General features: G+C 36.6%; 1 protein-coding gene across 11 annotated transcripts in view; it reads right to left on the minus strand.

The window, feature by feature from the left end:
• Window positions 1–452: 452 nt before the first annotated feature.
• Window positions 453–12,476, minus strand: part of mbnl2 (muscleblind-like splicing regulator 2) — an 81,703-nt gene continuing 69,679 nt past the window's right edge. For 3 of the 11 annotated variants that reach the window (XM_072442261.1, XM_072442651.1, XM_072442322.1), the window contains 2 exons: window positions 11,031–11,066; window positions 453–4,805 (listed from right to left, as the gene is read on the minus strand). In XM_072442261.1, coding sequence (XP_072298362.1) covers window positions 4,678–4,805; window positions 11,031–11,066 — 164 coding nt within the window. In that variant the 3' untranslated portion in view covers window positions 453–4,677. Of the gene's footprint in view, window positions 4,806–8,810; window positions 8,909–11,030; window positions 11,067–12,476 lie in introns of all 11 variants that reach the window. The other 8 variants (XM_072442401.1, XM_072442809.1, XM_072442884.1 and 5 more) reach the window with 5 other exon arrangements.

Raw genomic sequence — 12,476 nt, forward strand, 5'->3', positions numbered from 1 at the left:
TTTTGCATTGTGGGATTTATAGCATTTTTAATGCATTTTTACTGTGGCAAACAGGACACTGTTGTTACTGCAGCTTCCAATTATTTCAGAAAAATATCTTTCCCTAGTTCTACATAAAATTTGGTTGTACATGTAAAACTTCTCTCTGTAAATCTCTTTTTGAACCTGGAGCTTTGACATGCGCCATTTCCGTTCGGTGACACTCCCTTTTCTGTGCCCTGATCGAACCATCATGTCTCCACGGCGCCTTCGGCTTATTTTTAATTTTATTTGAGCCTTATGCATTTCTAAACTCATTTTGCTTTCATTTAAACTATGTCACTTTTCTGGTGGCGGACCCTTCACCAAAAAAGTGACATAGTGCGCCTTTTCACGTAAAGAGCTTTTCAAAATGTGAATGTAAATGAATAACTTATAGACATAGAATAGAAAAATAAGAAATGAGACAAAACATTTATTTAATTTTCTTTATTTTTCTCTTTCAATAAATTTTACACTATCCTGCTTTAACCAAAAAACATTCAACTATATAACATAAAATAGCACAAAATATATGCAAAAACACATTAAAATGATAAACTACAACTAAGAGATTTTAGTCCGTAACAATTTTGGGGGAATAAGCCAAAGTAAAAATGGCACAAGCAGTCTTGATTTTGCCGACTGTGGCGCCCTCTGGTGTCTAGAGTTGCAACTACAGGTCCATTGTACGTAAGGCAATGAGACAATATAACCATAAACCAATGACTGGTGTCAAAATTTAGCTGAAAATATATTGAAATTAACTTAAAATTGGATTTGAAGTTGCAAGCATTCATTCAAGTCTGGTCTTAAGAGCTTTTAAAAACCATTTTAAGCACTCAGAGATAAGGCAAAGTTGTTCCAAAAGTGCTATTTTAACTATTCCATCAGTCAACCATTTCAAACATAATTAAAAGTCATTCATAAATCAAAATGGGTCAAATAAGAGGCTTGAGTATTTTTTTTTTTTTTCCCAAGAAACATTCATTTAAGTAAGAAAGAAATCCATGCAGCGAGTTGTAATATTTTTGAATAAAATATCAGGTGTAGTGTTGTTTTAAGGTCTACCATTATGCTCTTATTAAGTATATTATTTTAAACATACATTAATTACGTATATGCTACTTTGGGCATAAGCTGGAGAAATTATATTGTATTTGCACGTCTAAAATATGAAATGGTAACAATTCACAAGCTATAATTTGTTACTTGTTTGTAATGTTTTCAAATCTTTGAATATGAACCAAAATAATGTAGTATTTATACATTTTGGGGGTGATCTCTATTTTGATCATTTAATTTTCAATGTTGCGACATGTAAACTTAGAAGCATAAGAGTAGACCATAAAAAACATAAAATCTCCCATTACGATACAAAAAGTGCAAGTCTTAACTTTTTAGTGATACAGTGAAATAAGCAGTGGAACCAAAAGGCCCTTCGTCTCGGGAACATATCATTTATAAATTGTTTTGTCTTAATATATATCTGTATATTAATATCCATATATATATAAACTATGTAACATCAACCATTTTAAATCTATTAGTGTTACAAGTACAGATTTTTTTGCTATAAAGAAAATATTTGTAAGTGAAATTGCTTTTTTACAGTCTACCTGGTACATTTGAACAAAACGTATTATCATTTACAAAAATACGCAACTTTTAGTCATTGCAACAAATGTTATTGTCATACTAGAATGAAAATTACATCTTTTTTGAAATTTTCTTGAGATTTTTTTGGTAAAATGTTTTCTATACAATAAACATTTTTTTCCAACAACACAATGCTATAACTGTGCCGACATTACTGCAACATGTGATCAGTTTGAACCAATCAGGAAACAGGAAGAAGAGGCTGCACATTTCAATAATGTGTCTGTGTGTGTGTGTGTATATATGTATATATCGGAGGATAGTCAATCAAATTGTCAAGTTGTAAGCAAGAAATTTCAGTAGTAGTAGCAGTAGCAGTAGTCGTAGTAGTTGTAGTAGCAGTAGCAGTAGTAGCAGTAGCAGTAGTAGTAGTAGCAGTAGTTGTAGCAGTAGCAGTAGTAGCAGTAGCAGTAGTAGCAGTAGCAGTAGTAGCAGTAGTAGTAGCAGTAGTAGCAGTAGTGGTAGTAGTAGTAGTAGCCGTAGTAGTAGTAGCAGTAGTAGTAGTAGTAGCAGTAGTAGTAGTAGTAGTAGCCGTAGTAGTAGTAGTAGTAGCCGTAGTAGTAGTAGCAGCGGTTGTAGCAGTAGCGGTAGTAGTAGTAGTAGTAGTAGTAGCCGTAGTAGTAGTAGTAGTAGTAGCCGTAGTAGTAGTAGCAGCAGTAGTAGTAGTAGTAGCCGTAGTAGTAGTAGCAGTAGTAGTAGTAGTAGTAGTAGCAGTAGTAGTAGTAGTAGTAGTAGTAGCCGTAGTAGTAGTAGTAGTAGCCGTAGTAGTAGTAGTAGTAGTAGTAGCCGTAGTAGTAGTAGTAGTAGTAGTAGTAGTAGTAGCCGTAGTAGTAGTAGCAGTATTAGTAGTAATCCAGGGTATACATTTTTGTAAATGCAATTAACTTAAACAGCCTTTTTCTCTTCAAAATGACCAGTCGCACAGAATACAGCACAGGTTAATAAATTACGTTCATCTGAAAATACAACATTGCTTTTGACTAAAATTTGACCAAAAGAAACAACAAAATCTAACTTTTTTCCAAACCATCTGTCACAATCAAAATTGCACATAACTATTTTAATGTATGTTGGACAATAAGAAAAGAAAATGTAAATATCTTGCTCTAAAATGATGTGGATTGTCAATGTTATTCAAGCACCATGAAATTACATCCAAACATTGTGAACAAATAAATTAATTGTTTGAAAACTAAAGGGCTAAAAGTGATTTTTGGGGCGGAAGGAGGTGAATCAGTCCAAACATACCTAAATACCAGACAATACATTTTATCTTTTTAAAGAACATTTCTATAAACTTTTCAAAATAAAAGACACTTGAACAAACACTACAATTTCACAATACAATTTTCTCAATCACATTCCTTGTGTAAACTACTCAAAAACATGGTTAAAAAAGTGATTAGGGGTGTCACAATTTTGAACCAAAATTTGATTCAAAATTCCCATTTTTTACTTTTATTTTTTACTATATATTAAAATCTTGATTTGATGACATTGAATTTGGTGCAGCAGTAGAAACGTTCCCCCACTGAAACAGCAGGTCATTTAATTCCCATAGCGCCGCATATTGTCATTGTGTCCATGAGCAAGACACTTCACCTGCCCGTGTGCCACTCACGCTCCTTCTGTATAACAGTTTTTACTTTTTATTTTGTTTGTTTATCAAGAAATGACAAGATGCAATAAATAAAAAAATAAAAATAGATAAAGCCTGATAACTGCTGTTAATTATAGCCCTAAAATGGCTGTTTAATGACGTGAAATTTGGAACACAAAACACTTTTTATGGTTATAAGTTATGGCTTGGCATATTTGCTGCATGGGACATAAAACTGTACGGATCAAAGCCGTGGAGTGTTTCTTCAAATCGGAGCGTAACAGGTCCAATTCCAGTGCCAAAACAAGTACATATAGTGTTGTGTCCTGGGGCAAGACACTTCTCCCCCTCGTCCATGAATGAATGACTGAATCATGACACCCCTAAAAACAAAATCTCACTCTGAACATCACCAAACAGCTAATCTGATTTGTCTATTACTTCTTATTTAAAGTCACTTAAGAACATTTCTCAAACGAGGTCCATGAACCGAAAAAGTCCCCAACTTTTCAGCGACGTTTTCTATAAATGTGACTTTTTTTTTTAATGTTTTCGATGAGCATTTTTAGGCACTTCTTCTACAGATGTCTTTTTCCTAACATGAAGGATTTTTGGTGACAGGGGTAAAGTTCGAACGACAAAGCTAGCCCTCTGCTCGTAAGTTCAAGTCATCTTTTTATTTGTCAAACGGACCTTTTATTTGTATTTTTTTTTACATATTTTAGCACTTAAATCCATTTTCAAGCTTGGTATTCCGACCTCTTTTCTCCCAGTCTGCCGGCAGACCATTCAAAATCTATTATTACACTTTCATCGCATGCAAAAAATGAGCACAATCTTCTTTCGTAACATTAAATAGTTCTTGAATCTGATGCAAAAACTGGCTTTTTCCGATTTTGATGATTTGACAGTTTCCATGCGGAATTTCTTGTCGTCAAGAAAAATTGACATTTTTTTGTTGTTTTTTTTGTTGTTTTTATTTCGACGGTGCTGAATTTCTTCTCGTCGTCATTGGCGATGAATCAGATGAAGAAACGTTTTTTTTTTACAACGTTGATATTGACGCGTGAAATCATCTTGACGCTAATATTTGTTGAATTCGATGGTTATGGCAAACTCAGGCCTTTTTCCAATTGACAAGTCGGTGGCGTTTCCATGCTGAATATGTAGGCGTGGTCGTGAGCGATGAGGGCGGCGGCTGGAGATCTCCAGTTGGACATTCAGTGTTGTAAAATCAAAAGAAGTTTAAGATCCATTCAGAGTAAGTAGCACTAGTATTGTTTTGGTTTGTTAAAATGGCCTTTCTGCTATTATATTCACTACACAGAAGATTTTTTGGATTTTTTTTTCTGGATGTTACAGGTACATTTTTTGTGTTTTTGTGTGGTATAGTTGAGTCTTTAACATGCAGGTTGCTGGAGCTCTATGGCGGAGGAGAGATAGTATTTACACAGGGGGGGTTTGGGGCTCGCGAGTGCGTCGTGGGGGCACTCGGGGTCCTTGTGGTCCAGGCTCACTTCAGGATGATCTAAAAGAAATGTTATATTATTCAACAAAGAGGAAAATGACAAGCGCACAGTTTCATGGGATGATTATAAAGTTTTTGTGTTATGTCACAGTTTTCTATTTTTAAAGACCTGGGTCAAAAAGTACAGCCGATGAGTGGATATTTGCTTATTGAAAGGTGTTCTATGTCACTTTTCCGATGGGGATTCCACTCCAGGCAAAGTAATGACATCTCCATGGAGACGAGCAGGTGTGGGACCCGGGCAGAAAGGTTACGCAGTGCACCTTTAATATATGATGTCAATATAAATGATGTTGAAATATGATCCGTACAACTTTGGCCTGATGATTACACGCATTTAGTAAACAAGACGATACTCGAGAAAACTTACTATACTTATTACTATACTGGAACTATACTTTATGACCCAGATCTCGAAAAGATCTAAACATTTTTAAATCCTTGTAAACAACAACTGGAGAGAATACAGGAGGTATAGAGGAGAAACGAGAGAGAGAAAAGGACAGAAACAGCAGAGCCAAAACCATTACGAGTCGCACTGCAGATTGGAACCAGGACAAGAGGAACGGACCGGCGCCAAAAGGTTGATGGTTCAATCCCAGCTCTGTGTCAGTGTGTGGTTCACCCCCCTCCTCGACTGTGCGTGACAGGGCGGTGCTTACGGCGTGTGTCTAGTGAATGAGTCTTTATACTAAGGAAAAGGCTTGATCCACGGTAACAATTCAGATTCCACAAAGATCAAATGAGACTAGAGTGAAATACAGACAACATCACAACCACAAACCAACTATTATATTTGTATTTAGCTTTGTCCATTATCGATACTGGCCGTCTATCTCGTTTTGATGCTAGTTTTAGAAGCAATTATTATATGAGTATCGATTGCGTTGACAACCATAGAGTGAATTCATGATTAAAGAGCAGTATTTTTGCACGTCACGACAACAAATGATTGTAAATCTCGGATAAATACACTTTTGTTATCATTTTTACCGAAGCGAAAACGTTATTCTGACCTCAAGAAGACGTCCTGCTTTTCCAGTTATGCATAATCGAACTATGAAACGAGTAGATGATAATGATTTTACATTTTGACATTGTAAATTGCGTTATTGATCTAAAACGCTAAAACGGCTTAATGGGAGAAATGAGAGACTTCCTGTCCCGAGCCGCAGACCTGGCAGCGTCTGAGGTTTCTAATACACTTTTGAACCCCATGTGTGTCTGAGCTGCTCAAATAATCGCAACTAAGAACAGGGGATGTGGGCGGGGATAGGGGGTAGGTGAAACGACATTTTCTGAGCACTCAGGCCTCGATGCAGACCGACACAGGATGATCAAACGTGCATGAATCGATCCAAATATGACCCCGAGTAAGTCAATGATGATGGTTAAAACCTATAGAAGTCTATTTGGCATAATATGTGTCCTTTAAGATGAATTAGTCGTCCATATTTTGGATTTTAAACTCTAAATATCAGACTCATATACATTAGAATTGGTCTGTTCCAAGTGCTACTACCATCCATATTTGTTAATTAGCTGCCATGACTTCATTAAAAGAAAAGTCTAATTTTGGTTTAATCATAAGCGAAGATGAATGGGGTTAATTAGTAATTAACCTTATGAGAGGATGGTCTCTCCTGCACAAGGTGAGATACATAACAGCATAATACACTCGGCTGACAGTAGAGGGCACTGTTGATTTATGTTGCGTGACTTAGTGACGTTATTGGGAAAGTGGGAAATAGTTCAAATACATGAAAAACAAACAAAAAAACAACAACGAATAAAACCTAGAATCACTACTTTTTCTTTTTTGGATCAAAAACGGACCCAAAAGCCTTACATTTTTAACTAGACATAACTACTGCCACATTATGTGTAAAAATAAGATTGAATTGTCCCCTGGATCGTCCCTTCTGAAGTTTGGATCTTCATCAATCAAACGTTTTCATCTTTTTGCACATGTGGTGGAGGTGGAAGACTTGAACCCTCACAGACATTTACAGACACATTTTTGCATATTTAGTCGCCTTACTTGGGAGTTTACAGTAGATTACCAGGTCCTTTTTAGTCCAGTTACAACGTGAAAGAGAGAGAGTCTTTCAGAAGGTTCCACATCTAACCTTGTCGCTCAATATATTCAAACACTATAACATATTTACTACAGTAGTATATTGTCAGTCACTGTTATTACTATTGATACTGCTGTTCAACATTTTCCAACACATTCTGAAGGATGTAGGATTCTTCTGTATTAAAACGCTCCTCTGAAAACATCCTCATTGGGAAACACTGCATTCACTGACATTGAAGGCTTGACGTCACTCTTTATGCCAAATGAATTCTTAAAGAGCACCCCCCCTCTGCTAATGGCTAACTGTGCTAACGCTAACCTGCCGCTGCTCTGAATGCTAATGAGACGCGCTGTGACTCAGGAGCGTCTGAACCAGGGTCAGGAGGAGGTAAGAAACACTGTGACGTAGTAGACTACAAGAGGAAGTCAGGTGTCTGTCTCGATAGAAGATAATAATTTATCATAATAATAAAATGATGTCTTATTTAATGAATACAAATATGCCCACATTGTGAGTAAACTAGAAAATCTCTTCTATTTATATTAGAAGCGTTTCCAATTACAGAGTTACTTAGTTCTAAATGCGTGGAACTGTTTGGTAGATTTAAAGGTAGAGTTTGTATGGCTGCATGTATTTGAATAAATGAAAAGTTGGCATTGGTTGTGATTTGAAAGAGCCATCAGACATTGCACCACTGGCTCCCTCCCTCTGACCCTCGCTCTCTCTTTTATTTATTGTCCTGAAGTCAGTAGTAGATCATTATCTGCTGCAGACCTGTTTCTAAAGTTCAATCCAGGACAAACTTACGTCACTGTCTCAAACGCAGCTCGGTCTCTGAACACGAGTGAGTCTGATGCCCTCCCATCCTCCTCAATGGCTCGACTGAGATGGACAATTAAAATGTCTATAGGTAAAACTGTGAACTACTTTTCATATTTTTCGTAATTAACATTTGCTGTTGTATTTTTCATTGATTGTCGTCAAGAAAAACCTCGAACTCGTGATTGCACAAAGCAGCATACACTACAGTATGTTTTATTTGACTTTTTTCATCTTTAACTTGGTCGTGTTGTGGTCTACTCCTCTATAAACGCGACAATTTTGCACAATTGTTGAATACTATTGACAATCAAACGGTCAATTCGCTCCTACTCCTACATTAACTACAGCGGAAATGTATTCAAAATCCCCATTACCCTTTTGAGCACATCGTTCTTCAAAACATGTACTCGACAAACATTGTGAAATGCAAATTGCAGTTAAAACATGTTATGAATCCTTTTTTTGTGTCTTCCTGTCCTTTTTCCAATCTAAAAGAAGAGGATGTTAGCGTTAGCGACGCGGCTGCTGCGGTGAGAGCTCGGCTGTGCGTTGTTTTTAGCGTAGCCACAAGCGCTAACACATGAGGACCTTTGCTGTGAATGGAGAGGCTTAAGACGACAACAACAAGAAGATATAGAAATAAATATCAAAACAAAATATAAAATACATGCAAAAACAAAACCAGGAAGTGACGCAACACATACACAAACTACTACAACTGCAAATGAGGAGCTCTCAATAAGGACTGGTGGAATATAGAGGAAATATAATGGCTTTTATCTTTACCACTGGAATAAAATGACAAGAATCAATCAAAAGAGTCAGATTGTTTTTCATTTACTGAAACAACCATCTTATTTCTGCTTATTTTGAATGTCGCTTCATCTGCTTGTCCTTTATCAACAAATGACAGTTTCATTGTTTGAACTTTCTGTAGATGAAATTCATATTCTTGTTCATTAATTAGTTGTTGCATACAACAAACATTACATTTCTCCACTTCTTAATCTTAAATTTCAAACTTCATTTCGTCTTTTGGCCCGTCCTCGAGTCCTTGTTGAGAGCTGTCGGGCGGATGAGAGAAAGCCGTAAAAGAGCAAACCTGATTGGCTGTTGTGGAGGCTGCGTAGGGGACACTGGCTGCAGGAGCTGATGCTGCCGAGACAGTAGCAGGCGGAGGAGCATTGTACATCAGTGGCACTTTTCAGGTTTTATGGGCCAAAAAATGGGGGCAAAGTAAAATAAGAAGGGGGCAAGAGGAGGTGACAGCGGTGGAGGCGAGTTTGTTTTTTGTTTTTTTTTTTTATTGGGAGATGGTGAAAAGAACACGCCAGCAAGCAACCGTTAGTTATATAAAAGGAGTCGAGAGATGGCATGCAACCAATTACAATGCAAAGCGGAGGAGAGACAGAGAGTGTTTGTGTTTGAGGAAGGAGAAGAGTGAGGGAGGAGGAATAATAAAAAAAAGGAAAATGCAGGTTACAATCACAGGTTTAAGGAAATTTTGCTGAATATTTCTTTGGTTTTCTCAGAGAAAAAATGAGGCATTGGTAAAGGTGAAAGAGCCGCTCGGTAGCTTTTTCCACGACCTTTGCGTCTCCACGGAGATGTTATCGCTTTGCAGAGAGTGTTCCATAGTATGACATTAAACGTGTGCATCTTCATGGACACAAGCAGTATGTATATATATATATATATGTGCAATAAAATCACCTATAATTGAATTCATGATAAGGTGTATTATTGATGCAAATGAGATATTTTATATATTGTGTTTTACATGTGATATACTAATGCTCTTTATTATTAAAGGTCTTTTGACATATTTTTTGAGCCGATTATGATTACTTTATAGCCAAGAAAAATAGACTAAAATAAAAGTATGGGTTGTTTTGTTTTTTTCATTTTGGATGCCACCTCCAGAAAGTACCTTCACTTTACTTTAATGGTCGACTATAGACTTTGCAGCCCTGGACTTCACTGTGATTAAAATAACTAGCATATCAAATATAAAAGCTATTCAATTATAGATAACCTGAACTAATACATGATATATATATATTATATATATATTTTGTTGTTTGTAAACCACTTATAATTATATTATCTCTCCGATATCATTGGTCAAACAGTTGCCATCCCTTTTAGCCAAAACAAAAGCTTCATTTTGAATTTCTCTGGAAAACAGATTTTAAATTTCCCAATGACACGGCACAACACAACAGTGACAGGAGCTAATGTTACGCTACAAGATACAACATTTTAGTACTATACATTTTAAATCATAGACAGAGATGGTTAAGAGGAATAAAGGAACACCCAAGATGGATGGACAAAATTGATTTTAAACAGAAAATGGTTGAAACAGTCAGGGTTCCCAGGACAATAAATATACCTCGTTATCTAGATTTTATTTAGACACAAATACGTATAGGTAATTTATATATAATATTATTGTAAATATTGTATATTTGAATTGCATACACCCTCAAAAGAGTAAACAAACCTTAACCAAGACAAATGAGATGTTTACAAGACTCACTGTCACAAACGGATCAAGATCAAAAGAATACAACTATTACTACTCCCAGCACTACTAAGTACTATTCTGTACCACACAAACTATGTCTGATGCAGCTATGGTTTCATGTGCCATGACAGGTACGACTACTCATTTTATTAAAATGCAAGTCAGATCAATATTATTTTGAAGATTTTGCTAAAAAATCATATTCCAGTTTAGCAATTTTTTAGGTTTATAATTTTACTTCCTGATTATAAATCATGACATCACACCACAACTGATATCCAGCAGCACTGGACCAAAACCTCTAATGTTACACATGTATTTGTTGTAGTGTGATTTCACCAATATGTTTTTGAACTCTGCTCTACTTTCTGTCATTTTCAACACATGTTTTTACATTTCTTCACAAACTGCCACTTGATTAGTGTAAACATGTCATTTCAATTTACAACAGGTATATATCACCAAATAAAGTCACAACCTGTCATACGCACATTAAGCTGCTTCAGCACACAATGGCTTTTATATGCACAGAAATCAGGGTAAAAAAAGTTATACATTGCAAAATATGAAATAACGTGTAATAATAAACAATACAAGGATAAGAGAGTTGAATATAGGGGTTAACCACGGCTAAATTAAAGAATAAAGACTGATTTAATGTGTAAAAAGTAGATTTTGTGAATTACAACCAATGCACTTCTAATGAATATGCTTCCATTTTGTGCATGGTTTCTATGGGAACCCCGATGTTAGTGTGTTACAGACAGTTAAGGAGAGAAGGCGTGGACCTACCCAGACTGCTAGCAGGCGTCATGCAAAACACTGACCCTGTGAGAGCATGCAAAAGGAGAGAGGGAGAGAGAGAGGAGAGAGAGGAGAGAGGAGAGAGAAGAGAGAAGAGAGAAGAGAGAAGAGAGAGAGAGAGAGAGAGAGAGAGAGAGAGAGAGAAGAGAGAAGAGAGAAGAGAGGAGAGAGAGAGAGAGAGAGAGAGAGAGAGAGAGGAGAGAGGAGAGAGGAGAGAGGAGAGAGGAGAGAGAAGAGAGAAGAGAGAAGAGAGAAGAGAGAAGAGAGAGAGAGAGAGAGAGAGAGAGAGAGAGAGAGAGAAGAGAGAAGAGAGAAGAGAGGAGAGAGAGAGAGAGAGAGAGAGAGAGAGAGAGAGGAGAGAGGAGAGAGGAGAGAGAAGAGAGAAGAGAGAAGAGAGAAGAGAGAAGAGAGAAGAGAGAAGAGAGGAGAGAGAGAGAGAGAGAGGAGAGGGAGGAGAGAGAGGAGAGAGAGAGAGAGAGAGGAGAGAGAGGAGAGGGAATTAGAAGCAGAGAGAGAATGAACGAAAGGCGAAAAGGAAGATAAAGATGAAAGTGTAAAGAGGAATTATGAGTGTGTAGAGAGGAGAGGGAAATGGAGAGCGAGAAGAGAGAGAGAGAGAGAGAGAATGAAGAGAGACAGAGAGGAGAGAAGGAGAGGGAGAGAGAGGGGGAGGGTAAAAGGTTAAACATCACACAAGATTCAATCAGGCTGAACAGTGATCAGACAAGAGGCAGGAGCAGGCACAGTCCACTCACAATATCACTCCATCACACGTGTTTCACTTGTGAAGGAAGCAACACATGCAGCCCAAGTTTGACACATTTTTAGTCAACGTTTTAGTATTTTTTGCAATAATATGTAAACAGTTGTTGTTATTCTTAGTGTAAAATTCACTTCTGAAATGTGATTTTGCCTACCAATTTTTGTGGGTAAAATATGAATGAAAACTAAGAGTAATAAATAAATAAAGGTATCCTATGTAATGTTTTTGGAGGAATGTCTGCCACCTGCTTGTGTTGGATATTCCACATAGAGCAAACTTACAATTTTAATGTTTGCAATGAGCAAACTATAAAGGCTGCAATTAAAGTAACAGACAACAGAATATCCTGTCTCACTACTGTCTAAAAGCTGCTAATCCTAGTTTAGACCTGTAAAAACATGGATTAGTTTGCCAGTTCACATCTTAATGCTGCCAAACCACAATTGCAATACTGCTTAATATATTTTTTTAAATCTTTCCGCCCTGTAGAGATACAAATCTGAATCTGAACTGAATAGAAGGGAAATGTGAGATAAAATTTCAATGAAAGCCTGAAGATTAAAGTGCTCATATTAAAACTTAATTACTATTGTCAAAATGAATACTTATATGAGTTATATTTACCCATGGTGGTAAGAGTTTTTTCCCCCTATTTGATTATTTTGAGCCCA

The sequence above is a fragment of the Eucyclogobius newberryi genome, unplaced genomic scaffold (assembly GCF_026437365.1).
Source record: "Eucyclogobius newberryi isolate DKJ021-1_F unplaced genomic scaffold, fEucNew1.0.hap1 SCAF_1, whole genome shotgun sequence".
Taxonomy (NCBI): domain Eukaryota; kingdom Metazoa; phylum Chordata; class Actinopteri; order Gobiiformes; family Gobiidae; genus Eucyclogobius; species Eucyclogobius newberryi.